Source organism: Helicoverpa armigera, chromosome 29 (genome assembly GCF_030705265.1).
Source record: "Helicoverpa armigera isolate CAAS_96S chromosome 29, ASM3070526v1, whole genome shotgun sequence".
Taxonomy (NCBI): Eukaryota; Metazoa; Arthropoda; class Insecta; order Lepidoptera; family Noctuidae; genus Helicoverpa; species Helicoverpa armigera.
In genome coordinates, this window is record NC_087148.1 from 4884601 (window position 1) to 4894042 (window position 9442).

Here is a 9442-nt window from a genome sequence, read left to right on the forward strand (position 1 = left end):
AAATAATCTTTGCTACGCCAATCGTAGCAACTTCGTAGCAGCCTACGCCGTAGCACAAGATCGTAGCAAGACCTACGAAAGTCGGCTATTAAGCATTATTTTTGTCGACTTTGTAAACAAACCATTATTCTTTTGCTCTTTCTAACTTATAGTTTCATCCCTCTCGCACACCATATGTCGAGTCGCGTGCGAGCCACGTGCCCCCTTAAAGATTAGCCACGCATTTGTGCGTCAGATCAAAAAATGATGTGATTTCATAGAAATTAATTTTATTATTTATTCACAAGCTGTTCCCGAGATGGATTTGTCAAGGATTACATGTGGTTGATCGTTGATTAAATTATCGACCCATTATCTGTTTAGTATGACTATTTTATAAGTAAAAAGCTTTTATGTAAGTCTTTTCTCAACTATGTTGGGGCTGGCTTCCAGGCTAATTGGATGCAGCTGAGTACCAGTGTGCCACAAGGAGCGCTGCCTATTTGACCTCCTCAACCCAGTTGCCTGGGTAACCCTTGGTAAGAATGGTTAATAGGCTTTCTGGCTTCATTAGATTTCCTTAGATTTCATAACATAGTTACATACAGGTCGACCTAATAAAAGCTTGTTAAACATTTAAATGATGATGTTATCCTCCAAGTCGATTGTCACGACCACGGCAGTAGTTCTCATATAAGGAGATCAGCCAGCTGCGCAGGACATCATAGTGTACAAGCATTCGCTTTTACACAGGTGCACTTACTATTCCTTCAGTCTCATAGCGAGATGGGACGACAATAAGACACCACCGGAGAGAGATCACAAGCAGGATGTGGTACAAAATAAAACAAATAAATATTTATCCAAATAAGTTCCCTCTCAATTAGACACAGGCGTGCATGTAATGGCGGGAACTGCATCTATCCAACATGGCGGCGTGCGTTTGACATAAGTTTTGGCGCGTAGAATATAAAACCGACTTACCTAAAACCTTCTGCTTAATCTGACAAATACTTTGGTGGAAACTGCATCAAAATTGACTCAGCTAATCGTGTGACCATATAGACAGAATTGTGTTTCTGGGGAGTTTGTTCCAACATTTCATCTTCCCAGCAAAAACACATAGAAAGTGGTGAAGGGCGGGCGTTTTGGGGACTGTCTTTTGTAAATTTGACCTTCAAAAGGTGCTAATTTTCAGTCCATTTTGAATACAACATGTAGGTCAAACAGCGAACTACTTTTTTTGGAAGTCGGTACATCAAATAACTATTTATCCAAATAAGTTCCCTCTCAATTAGACACAGGCGTGCATGTAATGGCGGGAACTGCATCTATCCAACATGGCGACGTGCGTTTGATATAAGTTTTGGCGCGTAATACATAAAAAAGACTTACCTTTTGCTTAATCTGACAAACACGGTGTCGAAAACCACATCAAAATTCGCTCAAAGCAATCTCGTGACCATATAGACAGAATTGTGTTTCTGGGGAGTTTGTTCCACCTTTTCTTCTTCCCAGGAAAAACACATAGAAAGTGGTGAAGGGCGAGCGTTTTGAGCGCTGTCTTTTGTAAATTTGACCTTCAAAAGTCACTTAATAATTAAAATAAATCTTACTTTACTTGATGTTGACCAAATAAATATTTATCCAAACGAGTTCCCTCTCAATTAGACACAGGCGTGCATGTAATGGCGGGAACTGCATCTATCCAACATGGCGGCGTGCATTTGACATAAGTTTTGGCGCGTGGCTCGCACGTGATCTCTGGGTAGCATCGATCGACTGATTTCTGAGTTTATTTAAGTATTCATTTATTTGTTTTGGTTCTGTTAGTGGTTATTTGAATTTGGGATAATGATAATGGTAGTGATTTGGAGATGTGGTTTTAAAACTTTACGTACCCCTTCTTTTGTAGTCAGGTAATAAGAAAAGTGGAGGGCCGGGAGTTGAGAGGAGTTTATCTACCTTCTTGAGAGATTCAGAAAATCCTGGTATACTGTGGGCTCCAGAAGGAACATGGTGGGTTTTGGTCAGTAAGAGTCTGACACTCCCTCACACTGCACCCACAGCGAGACGGTATTCTAAAAGGATTAAGGAAAGTAATATATATGATGAAAATCTTACTGTTATTGATATGTATGTAAGTACAATGTTACCGACAGTGTAGGAAGTTGGAGACAGTTGAAGACTTTAGATCTAAGTGTGTATTTTAGTTCCTAAAAGCATTGGTTAGTCATCATTGGTCATCCCTATATTATAAAGCGTGTTTGTTTAAACTCGCTTATCTCAGGAACTACGGGCACTATTTGAAACAGGATTTCAGAGTAAGATAGCTCATTTATTTAGGCAGGCTTTTATCTGAAACTACTGGTAGAAACTAGTAAATACCTACCTCTAATATACGTAGGATTCTCAAGTTTTGCCTTTCATTTAACAAGAGCACCTACAAACCAAAAATACTTACCTATTTACAGAAAAAAAAAAACAAACCACCGGGCAGCTACCAGTAGGCGGTACAGATTATAAATAAATATAGAGGTGCGAACGCTTGTCAAATGCAGTGCCACGTTCGAAGCGTTATTTATATTTCACACCTCTATTCCACGCGTTGGCCACCTCTATTGATTGCGTGTTTTTTTTTTGTACGATTTTTTTTCTGTAGGTGTGTGTAATTTTGAGTTTTGGGTTGGATGTGTTTTAGTTTCAGTGTTTTGGGGGGTAAAAGAAGTTATGAGCTTTCTTAGCAATTAATAGGTACATGTAGTTCTTTGAGAAATTATGAACTTTTTTCGATATTTCATTTAAGTCTTTGCTTAAGGGCTGCTCATTCAAAAAGTAGTTTAATTATTAATATCTTTTTAATTCTTTGAGACAGGCAATAAGTAGGTTTTAGCTTTGATACTCACTCTGTATCAGAGGTCAGAGGTTGTGTATCGCTCCTTGTGGCACACTGGTACTCAGCTGAATCCGGTTAGACTGGAAGCCGACCCCAACATAGTTGGGAAAAGGAAGGAAAGGAAGGGATGACTCACTCTGAATGAAATAATGAAGTTGTTTATTTTTAAAATCTATCTAAAATTTCTTATGTAAAAAGGTCTGAACAATAGTAGGTAGAAAGAAGTAACTTAGATCTCTCAGTTTGTCGCTATTTAATGATACTACTGAGGCCCAAAATCACTGGCATTATAAACGTCAGTATTTTTAAAACAACTATTCTCTATGAAGATTCTCGCCACAGAGTGTTTTTGGTTAGCACGTGTGTCTAGAGTTTTTGTTTATTTTGTGTGTTTAAGTGACTTTTTGTGACTTGTTTTTGTTTCTGTGTATTGTCCTTGTGTGCGTTTTTGATTGTGAACGTTTTCCGTTTAGTTAAGTAAGTCTTTAACCCAATATGGACCGCAACAAACCTCCCGACCCTGATCCGCCTGACATCTCTTTTGCTCCGCCATCCCCCAATTACCCACTTTCCCAATTCGCAGATGTTGCTTGCAGCATCGCGGAGTCCCAAATCCCTTCCCATTCCGAATCCCAATCCTCATCTAACCAGAACGGTAGGAAACGTTCTGGAGAAGATAACAATGCGTACAAACCGGCTAAGCAGCAGAGAAATCAAATAGGTCGCAGTAGATACTCTGCCACTGATAAAGCTCCATTCATTGTCCATGTCTCACGCTTGGAGTCCCAGCCTAATGCAGGTACCACATTGCACCCAGTCACTTTTGGCATGTTCTTAGTGAATAACAAAATCGCTAATGTCGTACGTGATGGCGTCAAGAAAGTTGGAAGGAACAGAGTTTCGGTAGAATTTGCATCCCCTCAGGATGCCAATTCTTTTATTATAAATGGTTTGTTAGCTAAAAATAGTTATGTTGCAGCAATTCCCACATTTAACATAACCCGTATGGGTGTTGTTACTGGTGTTCCTACCGACCTCACCGAAGAAGAAGCGATGAACTACCTCACTGTGCCCTCTGGATGTGGACGAATACTCAAGGTTCGTCGCATTAGTAGGAAAATATTTAGAGATGGTGTAACCGAATTCAAGCCTACTGAAACTTGCGTTATTACTTTCGATGGTCAAGTACTACCTACTAGGATATATTGTTGTTACACCTCTCCCGGTCTCTCAATACGTATACCCCACCATTCAGTGCCGCAAGTGTTGTAGGTTCGGTCACGTGGAGTCTATATGTCGCTCGAAACCACGCTGCAGCAAATGTGGCCACGATCACCCTGGTGATGGTTGCAACATTTCTGAGGGCGAGGCATTCTGTGTGCTCTGCTCTGGAAATCACTATGCTAATAGCAAGTCATGTCCGGAGTTAGGTAGACAGAAAGCTATTAAGAATCTTATGGCTGAGAAATCGCTTTCATATGCTGAGGTTAGCAAAACAATTCCTCCTGTTTCTCGCAACTATGCGAATGCTGTAAAATCTACAGTCAGTAATTCTCAGTCTTATCGCAAAACTGTTTACTTAAAGCCTAAGACCCATGCTCCCCTCTCTCCTTCTTACGACAAAGTCGCTCATCAGCATATTATTAACTCTCCCCCTTCTTCACAGCCTAATGGCTGCGCCCTCAGTAGCCCCCTTGATGATTCTAATAATTTTTCCTCTATAATTGAACTTCTAAGTAAAGTCCTTACAACTATATTATCCAATAATTCCCAAATACCGTCCAACGTCGCCCATCAACTTGTTACTCTTTTACTGAATATAAAAAATGGCGCCTCGCCAGGTATTCCTACAGTGGAATGTGAGGAGCGTGTTTCATAAGAAACATGACCTCATATTCCTACTCAACAAATACAAGCCCTTGGCTTGTTCCATCGCTGAGACTTGGCTTACCCCAAGTCTCAGCTTTCGCATGCCACACTTTAATATTTTGAGATGTGATAGGTCTGATGGATATGGAGGGTCGGCTCTTCTCATTAACAATAGAGTTCCGCTTTCGACCCTCTCGCTTCCGGCTCTGGATGGTGAAATTAACATTGTTGCAGCTAAATTCGAGGGTATAACAGTAATATCTATTTATATTTCCCACCCTCATCAAAATTTTTTAGCATCATTAAGAAACGTTTTTAATAATGTAGATGGGCCTATGCTAGTTATGGGAGATTTTAATTGCCACCATTTTAGGTGGGGCTCCAATCGTTGTGATGCGTTTGGGGAAGGTTTAGTAGAAATCCTCGATGACCTAAACCTGTGCATCTTAAATGATGGTTGTCCTACCCGCAGATCCCTTCCTGGGCAGCAAAAGAGTTGTGTAGATCTCACATTCTGTTCTGTAGAGTTGGCGGCATCGTTTCATTGGCAATGCACTGCTCTGACGCATGGTAGCGACCACTACCCCATTGTTGTTACTTTATTAAATAAAACCTATTTAGAGAAAAGTTCACCTCCACTTCTGAAATACAACCTGTCTAAACCGGACTGGTCAAGGTTTGCTTCTCTAGTGGAGGAGAAAATTAGTGTTCTTCCAAATTTAACTTCTGCTTTTCCACATTCTTCTGGTCACTGCCATGCTAAGAGTTGTTACGAGTCTTTCGTCTCAGCTATAACATCCAGTGCTGATTCCACATTCCCCCTGCGAAATAGTGCCAAAAGCAAAATCCCGTCACCTCCGTGGTGGGATCCAGACTGCACAGCCGCGATTCGCGAACGTAAGGAAGCTGAAAAACAGTACAATGCAGCGATGAACAACGACAACTTACTACAGTACAGACGAGTGTACGCCCGATCCCAACGGCTTCTTCGTAAGAGGAAACGTCGTGGTTGGGTTAAGTTCTGCACCTCTCTTTCTCCGTCCACTCCGGTGTCCGCAGTATGGAAGAGCATAAACCGCTTCAGACGTGGGTGCTCTCCATCAATATCCTCCCCCATCACTAGACAAACCGCTGAATCCTTTTTTAACAAAATTGCTCCAGCCTACGTTCCCTTGTCTTCAGAATTCGTTCACTTGCCTGTGAGTGTAGTGGATGACCCTTTGGACGAACCATTCACATTGGATGAATTAAATGCGGTGCTTCGTCATGTTCGGGATTCTGCCCCGGGCATTGATGGCGTACCGTATTCATTTATCGTTCACGCTGGTACAAGTGCGAAAATATATTTTCTTAATATCATAAATTATTGTTATACTACTGGTTGGGTTCCTGATCAATGGAAACTCCAAATTATAATACCTCTACTGAAACCCGGCAAAAATGTTGATGATCCGAATGGCCTTAGACCAATTGCCTTGTCCTCAGTTTTGGTCAAGTTATTTGAGCACCTAATTAAAATAGACTTGAGTGGTTGGTCGAATCTAGGGACTTACTGCCGAGTCATCAATTTGGTTTTAGGAAGGGACTTAGCACAATGGACAGCGTGGCAACATTAGTTACTGATGTTCGTACAGCATTTTCCAAAAATGAATCTGTTGTAGCCGCCTTCCTAGATATTTCCTCCGCATACGACAGTGTCCTTCTTCCCATTCTCAGGCAGAAACTGCAAGAGCTGAGTCTCCCGGTCAAGATGGTTCAAAGTATATGCGGACTTCTTATGTCGCGGTCCTTGGTGCTGAGGGTACAGGGTGAGGTATTTGAGGAAAGATACGCATGGAAGGGCCTTCCTCAAGGCTCTGTTCTCAGTCCGTTACTATACAACCTATACACAGTTGACATTGGTTCCTGTTTGAACTCGGACTGCCGCATTTTGCAATACGCCGACGACCTGGCGCTTTACGTTACCAATGCCTCAATTGTGGACGCGGCTTCATCACTCTGCCTTTCTTTGGACTCTCTGCACCAGTGGCTTCTAGATCGTGGTCTGTCACTATCTGCTCCAAAAAGCTCGGCAGTAATTTTCTCTCGGAAACGTCTGATCCCTCAGGTTAATATTTCAATCCAAGGTCAAGGCGTTCCTGTTGTTAAGAAGACAAAATTTTTAGGGGTCTACCTTGATGCAAAGTTGAGTGGGTCTGAGCACTTTGCTTACCTCGTCAAAAGGTGCGAAAGGGTAATATCAATACTGAAAGTCCTTTCGGGTGTATGGTGGGGGGCTCACCCTTACACCATGAAACTTATCTATAATGCGTTAGTTCGTAGCATACTAGATTACGGCTCATTTGTATTGATTCCTTGCAACAGGGGTGCCTTGGCAGCATTAGATAGGCTCCAGTCTCAATGCCTTCGAATCATCTCAGGTTGCATGAAATCCTCTCCCGTCAACGCTTTGCAGGTAGAATGCGCCGAACCTCCTTTAGCCCTGAGGAGGCAGTATCTAGCTTCCCGTTTTTTATCCCGAGTGTTTCCCAAAAGTTCCCACCCCCTCATTCCTAAACTTCAAAATTTAGATTCCTTATGCAGATCCTCCAAATACTGGGAGCATAAAGAAATCCCACTAATCCTGAAAACATACCGATTTATCCAAAATTTAAATTGCCCCATAAACCAAAACCGCAGATTACCCTTTATAATTTTTCCTATGAAGTCCTTTGTTTTATTCCCAAGATATTCTATAATATCGGTATTTCCAAGAATTCCCCTTCGGCTAACTCTGCCTTCAATGCGGTGGTGGAAGAACGATGGCTTGGGTTTCAGAGATTTTTTACCGACGCTTCTAAATTAACATCCTGCAGTTACACTGGTGCTGCGGTATATTATCAAAACTCTAGAATTATTCTAAAATTTAAATGTCCAAAGGAGTCCTCTGTATTTACAGGTGAGTGTGTGGCATTATTGGAAGCTTGTATGTTCATAGAATCCCACGATATCAGCTCAGGGGTTATCTTTTCAGATTCCTTGAGCTGTCTCCAAGCACTATCCCAAAATCCTTTTAAAAGTAAACTCCATAGCCCAATAATACTAAATATAAAAAAGGTCCTGTTATCCTGTAGCATCCAACAAAAAGAGGTTCATTTAGTATGGATACCTAGCCACTGTGGTATCAAGGGCAACGAATGTGTGGACGCTCTGGCTAAAGATGCTTGTACATCAGTTACAGCCGACCCTGCGCACTTCTCCCTTCAAGGGTATGACCTGCTGAACCTTCCAAAAGCGCATCTTGAGACCGCATGGCAAGAATATTGGGACGTTTCCAGCAAGAAAAAGGGTGGTTACTTTTTTAATGTCCAACCCTTGATCCAAAGCAAGCCCTGGTATTTCCATTTTAAAAAGTATCCCAAGCATGTGATATCGGTCCTTAGCAGAATTCGTTTAGGTCATTGCTGCACGCCTGTTTTTCTACGCAAAATTCGTGTTCAGGACTCGTCTCTCTGTGAGTGCGGATTGGATGAAGGGAGCCTGGAACACATATTTTTTAGCTGCCCCGTAAATTCCTCATCCTTCGACTTGTATAACCGCCTCATTAAATTAAAGATTCCTGTTCCAATTAACTTCCCTTCCCTTTTAACATATTCCTCTCCAGAACTGTTCCACATCCTATTGATCTTCATCCTTCAAAATAATATTAAATTGTAGACTTTGGCCTAGTTAGGCCATTGTCTATGTGGTTGTGGCAATATTTTTTATTTTATTTTATATATATATATATTTTGTGTGTTATATTTCTATGTTCTAACAATTTATCAATTTTTATTTATGTGTTTGTTTCAGTGCCGTCCTACTAACTCAACAAGTCCTACAAGAAGAGAAAGCAATTTCTTTTTTTTTTTTTCTTAAGTTTTATTTCTTTCTTACATTTTATAATAATATATACCTACTTGCTTCTCATATCACTTGTCAGTGGCAGAATCGTCGACACCAACATCGACGGCATTGATTGCCAGAAACAAAAAATAGAATAGAATAGTATTCTCTATGAAATAAAACGTTCAATTTTCAAAAATGATCGACTGCAAAAATTATTTCCTTTACGTACTTAGTCGATGTAAATGGGTCTAAACCTTGGTTCACAGATAGTGTCTCACCTTAGAAATAGCTGTAGAGGTATGTAGTTCTAATGACAATATAATATGGTACTGTCGAACTGATCTGATGATGGAGCCGGAAGATATGAACTGGAACTTCATGATGGAACATTGTATCAAAGCTGTGTTTGGACTTGATAGAAAAGTCTTGTAATTAACTTTGACCAGGATTAGTCTTCATATTAATGTGTATGATAAGAGCATGTTTTTTAGTACTTTTCAAACTTTTACTAATTTGGAAGAAAAAGACATTATTTCGTTTTTCATCGTTTATATTCTCACATAAAGGGTTGTCATGACAATATTTTGATTTAATTTAGTTTGATTCTTAACGTAGACTATGAGATCACTTATTTATTACAAATACATTCCATTTATTTACAAAATACATTGTTTTTGGTGCATAATACTTTGAAATTACAATATTAAATAAAAGAGTTACAAATAAGTATTTCTAAATTAAACGGCATAGAGTACATGTTTCATAACATAAGGGGTAGCCTAGAAGATCAATTACGTTGCGCAATATGACAAATGGTAGAAATTTGACCGC

General features: G+C 40.4%; 1 protein-coding gene across 3 annotated transcripts; it reads left to right on the plus strand.

Moving 5' to 3' along the window:
• Positions 1–3202: 3202 nt before the first annotated feature.
• Positions 3203–8770, plus strand: LOC126055517 (uncharacterized). 3 transcript variants are annotated; one of them, XM_049844971.2, is made up of 3 exons: positions 3203–3674; positions 3855–3973; positions 8576–8770. In XM_049844971.2, the coding sequence occupies exons 1-3, from the start codon at positions 3371–3373 to the stop codon at positions 8639–8641; spliced, it is 489 nt and encodes a 162-aa protein (XP_049700928.2). In that variant the 5' UTR covers positions 3203–3370; the 3' UTR covers positions 8642–8770. The 3 variants fall into 3 exon arrangements, 1 of the variants encoding a protein (XP_049700928.2); XR_010277981.1 differs by lacking the exon at positions 3855–3973; XR_007511495.2 differs by lacking the exon at positions 3855–3973 and having other exon boundaries at positions 3203–3352.
• The last annotated feature ends 672 nt before the right edge of the window (positions 8771–9442 follow it).